Source organism: Nannospalax galili, unplaced genomic scaffold, assembly GCF_000622305.1.
Source record: "Nannospalax galili isolate Female #2095 unplaced genomic scaffold, S.galili_v1.0 scaffold146, whole genome shotgun sequence".
Lineage (NCBI taxonomy): Eukaryota > Metazoa > Chordata > Mammalia > Rodentia > Spalacidae > Nannospalax > Nannospalax galili.
This window is the reverse complement of record NW_008357929.1, coordinates 6,077,307-6,091,480: the sequence shown is the minus strand read 5'-3', so window position 1 is coordinate 6,091,480 and position 14,174 is coordinate 6,077,307. Positions and strand designations below refer to the sequence as shown.

General features: G+C 47.7%; 1 protein-coding gene across 8 annotated transcripts in view; it reads right to left on the bottom strand.

Moving 5' to 3' along the window:
• Positions 1-14,174, bottom strand: part of Gas7 (growth arrest specific 7) — a 264,772-nt gene that overhangs the window by 6,174 nt on the left and 244,424 nt on the right. For all 8 annotated transcript variants that reach the window (XM_008855723.2, XM_008855724.2, XM_008855725.3 and 5 more), the window contains 5 exons: positions 13,259-13,337; positions 6,720-6,848; positions 5,906-6,029; positions 1,613-1,692; positions 203-301 (listed from right to left, as the gene is read on the bottom strand). In XM_008855723.2, coding sequence (XP_008853945.1) covers positions 203-301; positions 1,613-1,692; positions 5,906-6,029; positions 6,720-6,848; positions 13,259-13,337 — 511 coding nt within the window. The remainder of the gene's footprint in view (positions 1-202; positions 302-1,612; positions 1,693-5,905; positions 6,030-6,719; positions 6,849-13,258; positions 13,338-14,174) is intronic.

The window sequence follows — 14,174 nt, the reverse complement described above, 5'->3', positions numbered from 1 at the left end:
CACATGGGCATCCAGGGCAACCATACTAAGCCTATTTCAAGAATTAATTCTGGCAGGAGCACCTGCCCAATGCCTGCTTTAGAACAGATTCATTTGTAATGGCCACTTAACCTGCCAAGGCATAGAGCCTGGTGGCTCTCCTCAGCCCCTTGGTCCCGAGGGGTCCTGCTGGTCTCAGTGTAAGTAAGGGTGGGGAACTCACGCTTTGGTTGAACATGTCTGTCTCATGCCGCAGTTGTGTATACTGGCACAGATGCTGCCGGATCATCTCCACCCTTTCCACCTCCAGCCGCTCCAGCTCCTGCCAATGAAGGAAAGACCAGAGGGTTCTGAGTACATTTCCTATTTTGGGGACCTTCCCACTGAGCAGGTGCCAGAACACCACGTACCCCAAACACAAGTCCGTGGCTGTGGATCTCCAGCCCATGTGACCCTCTAGGCTTTGATGAAGGACAAGCTCATCTCTAGAGTGAAGGTGAAGGCCATGGGAGCAGCTCTGGCAGCACAGAGTGGAACTCCTCATGTGCACTATCTGTCCTCACTATGACTTAGAGAGAGGTTGTGTGATTGTCACCAATTGCCCAAAGTGACATGGAACTATGGGAGGAATAGCAGTTAAACCAGGATCAATGATGTTCTCCAGCCACAGCCCAACACCCCGATGGGTAGATCAATGGGATGTGTGTTCCTAGCCTCTCCAGCTCTCTAGTCTCTGTCTACCCCTAGTGCTGAGGGACAGAGCAGACCAATTTGGAAATTCTGTGGTGTCCATCATCAAAGGAAGGACTGACTGGAGAGGGCTTGTCTTTGGTTTCTAGCTGGCTCTGACTTTGGAAGATTAGGGTGTTATTGTATGGGTAACTAGGTCGCTGCTCAGGAGACTAAGCTGAAGGAGGGTAAAGAAGGGGGCTTAATTAGAAGATTAATGGGGAGGAAAACCAGGCCACTGACTCTGGAGGAGGCCACTAATCTTCCCAGGTGGGCTGACACCTGGAGAAGGTGGCTAGTCAGGCCTGTGGTAGATGGACAGGGTGGTTTTGGACACCAGGCCATCTCCTCTCCCATCTGGGGCAGGTACCAGCCACACTCTATTGTCCTACTCAGGCAAATCTTGACCATCAAGGAGAGGCTGCTCCTTTATAAGGAACATGAAGGACAGTACACGGGACCTGCCACCATGGGCAGAGGCCTATATATATCCCCTCTAGAGTTCCCCAGCCTCTCTATTCATAAGCATTGTAAGGACCCCCATCAAGGACCTAGGTTCTTCCTAGTGGGTGTATTGGGGGGTGGAGACTATCATTCTTTCCACTGCTTAGCTGTTTATCCCAGTAGGGCCATGGTTCACTGAGATAGGGAAATTTCCTGGTTGATCCTGACCCCTCAGTGGATAAGGGAGTACAGAGAAAGACTTGGCCCTTGACAAGTTTATACAGCAGGAGGTGCTGGAGCACAGACAGGCCCAGACTGAAGGCTGGACCCAGTGCTGACAGATCTACTATCATCTCTGCTGTCACCTCTACTCCACCCCCCTGTGCTCACTGTCCCCAGGCCAGGGCTGCTTGTACTTGAGTTTCCTCACCGCTGTGCTCATGTATCTCTGATCACGTACCAGTGTGGTAGTCACCATCTCTTCAAACCACTTGGATTGTGCCTGGTTGTAGAGGTCCACACAGCGCATGAGGTCATCTCCTGGGAAAAGCCAACATCATGCTCCATCACATACACCATGTCTCCACTATGGCTGCCCTTCTTTGCCTATGCCTACGGTCATGCCTAGCTCTCTGCCTTCCAGGGTCACGATGCCATTGAAAAGTCGGGAGATGAGGAGAGAAGAGGGGAATGAATGAAGGAAGGAGGCAACTCAAGGAGACAAGGCTCAGAATGTCCACCCAAATGCAGCTGCAGATCCCAAGGATTAAAATTATTATTATTATTTTATTATTATTATTGAGAGTATGTGTGACCCTGAGTGTGATGGTGCATACTTGTAATCTCAGCATTTGGGAGCCTGAGGCAGAAGAACTGCAAGTTCAAGGTCAGCTTGGGCTATACACTGAATTCAAGGTCAACCTGGGTTACTCAGCAAGATCCTATCTCAAAAATAAAGTGGTCCCAGCACTTGGGAGGCAGAGGCAGAGGCAGAGGCAGAGGCAGAGGCAATGAGTTCGAGGCCAGCCTGGTCTACATACGGTTCCAGGCCAGCCAGGGCTACGTAGTAAGACCTTGTCTCAAAAAATAAAATAAAGAGCTATGTAGTGGTATGAGTGCCTGCCTAGTGTATGTAAAGCTGAGGGTAGGATCCCTAGTACCCCTCCTAACCCTAATGAAAGAAGGAAGTTTGGAAGTCATGTGTGTGCATGCATAAGTACTACTGTGCAAACAGCATTCTGAATCCCAGCACAACATGTCTGGTGGTTATAGCTCATGCGATGTGTAGTACTGGTAGAAAGCCAAGCACCAGAGCAGGGTCAGCCAAGTAGGAGCCTCGGGAAACTGAGACAGGCTGAGCAAGAGGGAAGCACTCATAGCATGTTATTTCATACCCGCAATCTGAATAAACACAACTCCTACATCTCCATGGCTAACCCGGTACCTTCTGTAATGACATATATATTTGAAACAGTTTTATCATTAGAATGAAAACAAACTATGAGGCAATTCCAACATTAGTAAGAATGCTGGCACCCTGGAACCTTGTTACACAAAGGACAGTCGGTGGACCAATGGCATCAGTGCCCCTCAGAGCTGGTGAGGAACACAGGACTGCAGGTGTACCCCGACCTGCTGAACCAGAATCTGCCTTTTCCCTAGACCCTGTGGCAGGGCATGTACTGGAGGAGCAGTGGCTCCGGCTTACTGCGCTGTCTAAATGTGACTCTGGTGAGATCTGGGCATCCTGGTCTCTGCTCACATTGGGAAAAGCTTGTGAGCCAACCAACCCCCAAAGCCATCTGACTCTCTCTAGTCAATCTAGAGGAGAGTCTAAGAATTCTCAAAGTCAAATTCAGTCGAATCTAGTTTTTCGAATGGACTGAGAGCCACCCCTCTGGTACCATTCTCGCTCATGTTGCTTCTGTGGGGAAGTGGAAGAAAACTAGGAGACTTGTGTCTACATAACTCAAGATCAGCTCAGAACCCTCACTCCACGACTTCTTGACTCCACAGCTACACAAGTGCTGAGCCTTGGGGACAGAACCATGTCAAGTGTTTTCTTCATTTTGCCCTTGGCCCAAGGCTAGTGGCTGCTCCTTTAGTCAAGGGGCATTAACCAGAGGGATGGGCATGGACACTGCTCTGCCCTGCATTCCCACCATGACTTCACTCTGTACCAGGATGAGACCAGCATCCTGACCTACAAACAGCATCTGTGAGGCTCCTGGTGCCCTATCTGTCCATTCTGATTCTGAGAACATGCTTCAGGAACATCTGTAGCACTGAGAAATGATTCAGGGGAAGGAAGGTGGAAGGTGTTTTCTACGGCAGCTCAAGGGGTAGAAACCAGACCCTTCTGCACAGTTCCAGTTGATTCTGGAACCAGAACACCTGGGCTATCAGTCCAGCTCTACTCTTATAAGCCTTGGACATGTCAATAACCTGTCCATGCCTGAGTTTCTTCATCATGAAATGAGTGCGATACTCATAGCTTTAAAGAGTCATTGTGAGCCAGGCGTGGTGATGCAGGCCTTTAATCCCAGCACTTGGGAGGCAGAGACAGGCAGATCTCTGTGAGTTCAAGGCCAGCCTGGTCTACATAGTGAGTTCCAGGCCAGCTGGGGCTACAGGGAGACCCTATCTCAAAAAGACTGAAAAAAAGAGTCATTGTGAAGATGAAATATGTTGATATATGGAATTAATTGGAATAGAGACTATCACAGACGGCAGTATATTCATAAGGATGATGACAGTGATGGTGATTTGAAGTTAATGCCCCTGACATCCAAATGCCCTTCTTTCCAGTGTCCTTGTGAAAGATGAGGGAGGAGGAAGACAAAGAACAGGAGGAAAGAGATGAGGGCATCCCTGAGCTGGAAGGCCTTTCTAAGGTAGTCTCCTCTGAATCTAGACACCACAGGGAGAATACCACTGTACAGCATCAGAAACCAGAAGCAAAAAGGTCCTCTTTCTTCAAAGAGAAAAAGTAAAAGATAAATGCTAACCTTGGGAAAGGATTTGCAATTCAGAAGACCAAGAGTGACTCTCCCTAAGATAGAACCAACCTGTTAATCAGTCAAGAAGAACAAAACCAAGTATTCAACAAGAAAATTAAGAAAGGATATGAGTTACTCAGGTCACAGGAAAAAAAGAGTCAAAAACAATTTATAAGTATACTTTTAGGATGCTCAACCCTCTCATAGAGAAATGCAAATTAATAACAAAATACTATTTATTTTTACCAGCATACCAGTGATTTCAAATCTTGATAAGCATTTAAGGAAGAAGTATTCACTGATGCTGGTGGTGGGTGCCTTCTCTGGGAAGCAATTTGGAAATATCCATCAAAATGAATCTAACCTTTTGACCCAACATCTACACTTTTTCTAAATGAAGAGTTAGAGTTATGATAGCACAGCATCTCATCATGAACAAACGCTCTGAAACAATCTAAAAGTCCTGAAAATCCATCAAAGGCGTGATTAAATAAATTTGGATACCATCACTGGGGATGAGAACACAGCTCGGTGGAAAAGCACTTGCCTAGTCTGTACAAGGAAGGCCCTGAGTTCCTTCACCAGCACCATGAATAAAAATTAAAGTGTCTAGTGTGCATGAATGGATGCATAAAGAAGTTTAGAGGGGGCTATTGCTAAGATTTATTAATTGAAAAAGAAGTTCAAAAGGCAGTATCATATGATCCAGTTTGAAGAATTATCTGAAAGCTTAAAATACTAGGAAGTACTGGCAGTTATTTCTGGTGAATAACATTTTATATTCTTGTGTGCTGATTAAACACTTGCCATGCATTGATAATGCTTTTGCTGTATAATTTTTTTCATAATTTAATAAATTAATTTGAATACATTTCTTCCCTCTCTGGGTCACCTTCCCACTCCCAATAAATATATCAGGAAATTATAAAAATGTTTTAAGGAAATGCTTTACTGGCATCAACTTGTTTGTGATCAACGTAACTTCTATCCCACTTTATTTTCACAATGTGTAAGGTAGCTGCTTCGTTCTAAAGCAATATGAACTGTTCATCAGAAGTTAAGATGAAGAGGACCTAAAGATCTTCTGACCCTAGTTCCACAGCGCACGTCCTACCTGCAGAGGCAGATTCATTGCCCTTGCTGCCTGAAACCTTGGCATCTTTGAGAAAAGATAGATCATTTTCCTGGCTCTAATGGCCAGTTTCCTCCCTCCTTGTGTAATACCTAATTATTACCAGTAGATGGCAGAAGAAATCTGCTTACTGGAACAGTGTGGGATAATTCCCAAATCTGGATGTTTCTAAAAACCAAACACTGGCCTCTGTTCTCAGGCAGGCGTTCATTCCCATAGTGTAACTCCCTGGGGAGGTGGAACATCTTGGGTGTGGGCGAGAGGTTACATTTCTGTGGGATCCAAGCAGGGACAGGGCCCTGAGCTCTTGGTGCATGGAAGAAACCATCTACCTCTGGACCTAGATCTAGGACTTGGGAAAGTCCAGAGACCAGGGCAGGGACAGCATGGGCTGTCCAGTCCTCACTGTGGCCTGGGAGAAGCTGGTCTGCTTCTTGCCTCTTCCTTTGAGATCCTTGGACATGGGACATGTAGGAGAGACAAGGGATACTTCAAGGGGGAGGATGGGAAGGACCATGCACTATAGGAATAGAAGCCTGTGGAAGAGAGATGCAGTCTCCCCAGCCACTCCAGCCCCTTTCCTGGGCTCCTGTGGCCAGATCACCACCGGCCTCAGGCTCACCAGCCTGCGTGGACTTCCTCCGCGCCTTCTTGATGTCCTCCTCTGTCTTGTTACTCAGCTTGATCTCCAGCTGCTGGGTCTTTATCTCCAGGTCTTTCTGCCGTTCTGTGAGGGCTTTGCGGGCCTGGAGGGGCAGAGAAGCTGTTGATGAAGCTGAAGCCAGGCCTTGGGTCCTGCTACCACCTCCCTCTGATCATCTCTGTTTGTGTGGATGATGGCACAGGAGCTATAGGGGAGGCAGGGGCTATAGGCTCACCCCTCCTCCAGCCACATCCACAACAGCTGGCAGTATCAGCTGCCCTGTCTCATAGCCTCAGTCCTCACTGTTCATGTATCCTCCTGATCTTCACTCTCAGCCTTGGGTGAAAGCATCTGGCCAGGTCTTGGGTACCTATGGTGATATGCCACTCCTGTTTTCTAGGGCATGGAGTCAGGCCACTGGGAAGATCAAATGTTCCTCCAGGGCTGGCCACCAGCAGCCCTGCCTCCCATGGTATGCCTCCCATGGGGCCAGGGTTCGGAGGAGATCAGTCCAGGAAGCACCTGTTGGTGAGGCTCAGGTGCACTGGCCACATATACAGCAGTAGTACATCCGGCTTTGTGTCCACAGAAACAGGGATTGCTCAGTCTCGTGTGCCCATTACAGCTACCATTGCACCTGAGGCTTCTTCTTGCTCCCACTCACCCTCGGGTACAGGCATCCAAGACTAGGACCAATGTCTCTGCTGTGATACCCAGAGCCATAGCTGGTTTCTGACCCACCTTGTCCCAGAAGTTCCCAGCTGCCCACCAGCAAGGTGCCCTGCCCTCTCACCTTCTCCACTGAGGCATAACGGCTAGCCAGTTGCTTGCGGAGGTCAGCGATGTGGTGGTCACACTTTTTCATGTCTTTCTTGAAGTTCTCGCGGAAGTTCATGAGAGGTTTCTCCACCTCACTGTGCAGCTGTATAGGAGAGTGGAGGGAGCACACTCAGGGCCAAGGAGTTAACTGTGGCAGGGTGGGGAGGGAGGAGGAGGGAGACTCTCCACCTGCTTCCTGCAGCAGTCTGGGCCTGGGGCAGTAGCCTGGATGGATGGGAAGCTCTGTAGCTCCCAGGTGGCATAGCTAGGTGGTGAATGGATTAGTCTAGAACTTTCCAGTTTCCCCATGGGTTAGTCTAGAACTTTCCAATTCCCCCTTCCATCAGCTCACTTTTTTCTCTTCTAAGCCTCTACAACTGCTTCTTCTCAAAATTTTATTTTTAACTCTTTGTGGCATGTATTTATAGTATACAATATGCTTGTGATACAGACATTCTGGAGTGACTGAAGCATACTGAGGATCATCTGCGTGGCCACCCAAACTTGTTTATGTCCCATGCTCTCATGGTTTGGCTTGAATGGCCCTTTCTCTTGCTTTCAAACTGGGAGCTTTCTGGGGACAGACATGTCACCTACCTATGTCCCCAAGCATTTAGCACAGGGAGTATTACATGGAGATCAACAGGTAACTGTGGTGTCAATCACTCAGGTGATCTGAGATTGTTTCTATTTATCAACCATCTACTATGTGGCAGGCACCTGGAATAGAAAGAGGACCTGGATCCAGTGTGAACCTGTCCCTGCTGGGAATTTGTAGGGGCAATTATCCTGAGTGACCACTGAGGGGTGTTTTCTCAAGTCCTTGGTCTAGACATGGCCAAGCCCACTTCCCATCCTCCCACCCTAGGCAAATGTTTTTATTTGCCTTCGGAGGGCCTGAGAAAAAGTCATCTGCTGTGAGAGGGGTTGGTGGCCTGAGGCTTTAAAGCTTTCTTTTCTATTCTGTTCCTTTTACCCACCCCCATTTCACTTTTGTTTATTATTATTTATTTATTTTTAAGGGTTTTTTTTTTTTTTTTTTTTTTTTGGTCTTTTTGAGACAGGGTCTCCGTGTAGCCCCAGATGGATTGGAACTTGCTATGTAGACCAGAGTGGCCTCAATCTCAGAGATCAGCCTGCCTCTGCCTCCTAAATGCTGGGATTAAAGGCACATGCCACCATGCCCAGGTCGTTGGAGATTGTTTCTGAAGACATTTGTTTTGGGTGTGAGCATGACATTTATTTGTAAGAAAACAGATCACTGAAGGCCTGTTCTGGTCAGCTAGGAGGGCTGCCTAGCACTTCTTCTGTCCCCTCACTCAACCTTCTAGAGCTTACCACCCCTTGCCTGGATTCTATCTTCTGTAACTCCACCGGACCCCTCCTTAGCTGACTTAGCCTCCACCTGCCTGAGGTGCCTCAATGCCCCAAACAGGTGATGTCTGACTCAGGTTCTGGCTGTTCTCTCCTCCTGCCTGGGTTCTTGTGACACTGTCTTTTTCTCTGAAGACCACCCAAGACTCAGGTGTTCTTACTTTAAACCCAAAGTTCTAAAGCTGGGGGCTATGACCCTTATGGGGTTGTGTAATTGAATGCGGGAGTTATAAAACCTTGGTAACTATAAAAGGTTTCTGAACATGCACAAAGTTAATACAAAATCAAACACATAATGAATCCAAAGTGCTTCTGCCAGCGCCAGCCTGTGTCACACTGTGTGACGTCACTGCAGCCTTGGTTCTGAACTCACAACACAACACTTTGTACTGGCCATGCTGTCACACCACACAACCCCAACAAAGTACTCAAAATGCCTCAGGACAGAGTCAAGACAACTGCACATTATGAACTGCACTATTTTTATTCCATACACAAGTTTTCTGCTCTTAGAAAAACCACTTGGTTTAATTATCGAAAACAGACTTCTGATATTTTCCTACAACCATTCCTTAGCATGTAAGAGTCAAATTAGCCAAGATATAAAAATTTTTTTTGAGACAGGGTCTCCTTGTAGCCCCAGCTGGCCTGGAACTAGCTATGCAGACCAGGCTGGCCTTGCTCTCACAGAGATCTGCCTGCCTCTGCCTCCCAAGTGATGGGGTTAAAAGGTGTGTGTCCCTACACTTGGCTAGCATTTAATTCTTCATGTAAAATTGAACAGGGCATCTATCTCACTCACCTGCTGTGTAAATCAGCTGTCCTGGGAACCAGAACGTTAATGGGGTCTCTGAGGGCTCAGAAACCCCAGGTCTCTGCAAGAACTGGAAAAAGCAGTTGCCTGCCAGACTTTTATGGGATCAGAGTAAGCTGGAGGGGCCACATCACATTAAGGATTCCTGGACCCCAGCCCCAGGTTTTGTGTTCTGGGTGAGTGCCCACCAACCATCAGTACACCAAAAGGCTTTCCCAAATTTTAAATGACATTCAGGAAGCATAATGCTCCCATCTGTCAGTCACGATTCCATTGTGTAGATGAAGACCCATGTGGATTCATCGCCTCTCTATATAAAGTACATTTTAAAAAAGTTGTGTGTGTGTGTGTGTGTTGCCTGATATGTGCGTATGTACAGGTGCATGCTTGTCATGAAGCATGTGTGGAGGTCAGAGAACAACCTCTTGTGTTTGTGTTGTTCTTCACTTTCGGGGTCTCTTGTGCCACCACATGTGCCAGGGATTCTCCTGTCTCCACCTCACTTTCTGCTGTAGGAGCACCAGGACTTCAGATGCACATGACTACACCTGGCTTTAAATGGGCTCTGGGGATCCGAACTCAGGTCCCCACACTTGTGTGGTAAGTGCTTTACCATTGAGTCATTTCCCCAGCCCATATATTATGTAATTTTTAAAGACAATTTTTTTCTTTAAAAACATTGGCTTGGAAGCTGGAGGGATGGCTGAGCGATTAAGAGCTCTGGTTGCTTTTGCAGAGGGCCTGGGTTTGGTTCCCAGCATGCACACAAGCAGCTCATAAGTGTCCTTAACTCCAGTTCCAGGGGATCCGATGCCATCTTCTGGCCTCCACAGGCATTGCATGCACATGGTGCACTTAAATACATGCAGGCAAAACACTCATACACGTAATATAAATAATAATAAGAAGAACATTGGCTTGGTACTTTTAAGAGTCATTCTTAGCTCTGAAGCATTTTGCTTCCTGGGTATTGGCAGTCTTTGTGGAAAGTGTGTTCTTGGGGTCACATGGCTGGTCTAGCCTGCACTGTATGGCCCAGGCCACTGGTCAGATTGGTGGAACATGGTTATCCCTGATCTTCCTTGATGTGTCAGAAGAGAGTGAGAGAAATTCCAAGTTGGAAGAGATTTTAGGGACTGCCTAGTCAGGCATTTTCATGTAGAAATTATTAGACTGAATTTAAGGCAGAATTAGTACTGTGCCATGAAGCATTTCTTTTGGCTATACACATGTGCATCTCTGAGTGGCTATAGTGGTGGGCACATGTGTTCAGTGACCATGTAAAATACTTTCCGTAGTCATAGTTGGCAAAGGTTGATGTCACTGATCTGGTCCAAACTCCTCATTTCCCACATGAAGAAATGGAATCCCAGAGCTGCCAAGTGACTTGCCACAGTCACGAAGCTTGTTAGTGACAACCACTGGGCTTAAAATTGCCATTCTGGTGTTAGATCTTCCCGTGGGAGCAGCCCTGACCGCATGGCCAGGTTTCCTCCATCTGTAGAAACTTTTCTATTCTGCCCACCTCTGTTAGAGCCAGGTCTAACCCCTTTCCAATAGGGCGATCTCATATCTTCCTTTAATTTTGTGTTTTATTTTCTTTATGAGTGTCTGCCTGCATGTGTAGAAGTGTACCATGTATGTGCAAACCTGTGGAGATCAGAAGAGGGCATTGGATCTCCTAGAACTGGAGTTACAGAAGGTTGTTAGCCGCCATGTGGGTGCTGAGAACTGAACTCAGGTCCTCTGCAAGAGCAATCAGTGCTCTAAACTACTGAGCCATCTCTCCAGCCCCAATGAGCTCATGTCTTGAGATTGCTGTAGCTATTAGCACAGCTTGAGATGGGCGACTAGGAAAGCTGGTGAGCTTGCTGTAATGAAATCACATTTCTTAACAGGCTTTTGCCCTTGACCCTGAACATTTGTATGGAGTAGAATTTTAATAAACCTTTTGGAGCCTAAATAAAATGAATTTTCTACTTGGGAACTATATTATTTAGGATTGACAAATCAATCTTTAGAGTCCCCTTCCTCTCAAGGAATCACTGTGCCACCATTAGGTGGCTACTATTATTATTATTATTATTTAGGATTGACAAATCAATCTTTAGAGTCCCCTTCCTCTCAAGGAATCACTGTGCCACCATTAGGTGGCTACTATGGTGGTCTGGTGCCACCAACACATGTAAGTGCTAATGGCACGAAGTCTGTACTGTGTGTTTAAATGCCCTTCTGTGTGAGCCTCCTTTACTGATAAAGTCTCTGTGATTGTGCATCTGGTTTTAAATGGCCTGAACATTTGAGGGACCAGCCTACACCCCTTTGAGGGCAAAGACTTCTTCAAAAGCAGGAGTTTTGCTTGTTTGTAGTGCTGAGGCTTGAACCTAGGGCCCATACATGCCAGACTTGTGCTCTGCAGAGCTGACCCCAGGCCTGGATCCTGTGCTTTAAAGGCTACTGGTCTGGAAAGTAGGCTTTGTCAAACAAAGGCCTGGGAACTGTGGCTCCTTTTCGCTTCCTCCATTGCTGGGTCTACCTAGTTGTGTGACCATGGCTGTGCCATCATCCCTGTCCCCTGTCCCCTCTCAATCGAGGAATGGAAATGTTGTCTTGCATGGTGATTGATCAAACCGGGAGATCTGATTATACCCTTTACACTTAAGCTGCCACTATCACATGAGAGTCATTTGTCTACTTCCTGAATGAACAGACAATTGAGAATCAGGGGCCCTTCTGATAGCAAGCGCATACCATCAAGATGCGGGGGGTGGGGGCGGGGGGTAGGAGGATCCAGATTTCACAAGCTCCCATACCCAACTCTCAGCTTCCACAATAGCAGCCAGCATTCCATTTTCCTCCTTTGGTGAGGGTCTCCCCCTCCCCCTCCTTGGAAAGAGCACTGGTGGGGGCTGGGATAGGAGGAGGGAGGCCTCAGAGGGAAGCACTCATGAACTGTGGTTTAAAAATACCCCTCTGTAGCACTGAAAGCATCAATCCAGAGAGCTCCTCCTCCTCCCAGGACTTTGGCAGCATGGGGTGAGCGTGTTCTTGAGAGCTGGAGAGTCTCACTCTCATCTGGGAGATGACTGGATCTTGGGCACTGGAATCCTTCAGAAGCAGATAGCACCACTGTCCCTGCAAAGCTCGCCCCTGGTCTCAGCTCTTTGAACCACCCCTGTCCTTCTGTGTGCAGGACACCTTCCCAGGGGGAGGGCTGGGGTACAGTGACATAGTCCTATCCTGTGAGAGGACATTACACATTACATGGGATCTCAACACAGGGAACTGCAATGACACAAGGAACAGCACTACAAAGAAGGCACTAGCCAGTGCTGAGGTTAGAAAGCCCAGGAAGGAGCAGAGCAGTGTCTTTGACCAATGCCAAATGATAAAGCTGGGATTTAAGCATGGAGGCTGGGGCTGGAGAGATGGCTCCAAAGTTAAGAGCACTGGCTGCTCTTGCAGAAGACCCAGGTTTGATTCCCAGCACCCACATGGTGGCTAACAATTGTCTGTAACTCCAGTTTCAGGGGAATTCGACGCCCTCTTCTGACCTCTGCAAGCACTGCACAACACAGGTGCACTTACAAACATGCAGGCAATGCACTTATACGCATGAAATAAAAAATGACAAATCAAACATTTTAAACCTGGGGGCTGAGAATGTTCAAGCACTGGAATAGACAGTCCTCACAGGCTGCTGGGGATGACTGGTGGAGGCGGGAGGGAGGCAGGAGAAGCAGGTTAGCCAAAGTGGTACCACTCTCAAAGGCAGGCATGTTAATGGGAAGTCCCATAATTTAGTGTGAATTATCTCAAGACATTTAGCTTATTTTTTCACTGAAAAAGGAGCTGAGAGGCTGAGAGGCGATGTGGGATGTGGGGACATCAGCCAGGAAGAAAAGACAGTAGGGCCACATGAAAATAAGGAGATATCCTGAAGCAAAAAAAAATCTGGAAAGACTGGAGGCAGGCAGGCACTGGGCAGAAGACTATATATATTTATTATTTCAGAACATACCTACCAGGCATCTCCTACAGGCCATGTAGGCTCCACTATTAAGGGATAGTCATGAAAGATGATAAGCCCTCAGCCCTTATGCTGTGCTATTAAGCCCCACTCTTGGTAGACATTGGTTATTTCTGCTGCTATCTGATTAGTAGAAACACTGTCTAATGATGAGCTATTATATCTCCTCCTATTCAAGGACTTAGTACCTCAGCTGGGAATCTGCACCATGGAAACTGGCTAACACTTTAAGCTAGAGAGAGCAGTTAAGCAGTTGCGGCATGCCTGCCTGGTCTAAGCCTGGAGAGAGTGTTACCTTGGCGGAGAACTTGAGATGAACTTCAGCCTCATCAGCCAGGCTCTTCTTCACCTGGGCCCATGCCTCTCCCAAGGAACTGCAACAGGAAGGGGAGCAGTCAGAATTGGGGGACCCAGAGAGGATTGTGCCAAGCTCAGGCACAAAGCCACAGTCCTTCTTAAGGTTGGAAGGTAGTTCTCAGCTACACGTAAGTCTTGGGGAGGTTAGAGCATCCAAGGTGAGCTGGCCTTGCCTCGGGATCTAAGGCAGCAGCAGCAGACATCTGAGTGGCTGGGGAAATATCCAGAACCCAGAGGCTCTCAAGGACTGGCAGAGGTTTGACAAGGGGGTGGGTACCATTTTACAGCCTCAGTTGCAGTGAGGGCCAACACCTGATGATCACTGCCCCAGTGCCTCCCCAGCTCCCTCCCTGGCTTGCTGCTGAGGAGACAAGTGCACGCTGGTAACTCAAGGAAGAAACCAGAGTCATTTCGGGGCCGAGCCCTTCTCTAGCAGCCGGCTCAGCTCATAGGTCTCAGCCACTTAGCCTCCGAGAGGCTCACAGATGGTCCACTTGGGTCCAGGGACATCCCAGGTGCAACCCCACACTGAGAAGGATCTCCCTCGCCAAGCACAAAGGCATGGCTTCTCTCTAGCAGATTCTGGATTATGTACCACAGTGGCTCACAGTGTGCTTCTAAGCCATCTCTCCTCTCCAAGGAGTCAGGTCAAACAAAAGCTGAAATCCAGGACTTCTAAAGTTCCAGGCTACAGGCTTTATTACCTGGTTCCTTCAACCCCTCAACCATTCTAAGCCAGACCCCTGCTCCTAGCTCCAACCCTCTCACCAGCCAGTTGACTTCCAAAAGCCACTTGCTCCAGAGAATTCCTTAAATTGAATGTCGAAAGCTAATTAAAAGACTTCTGGCTTGGC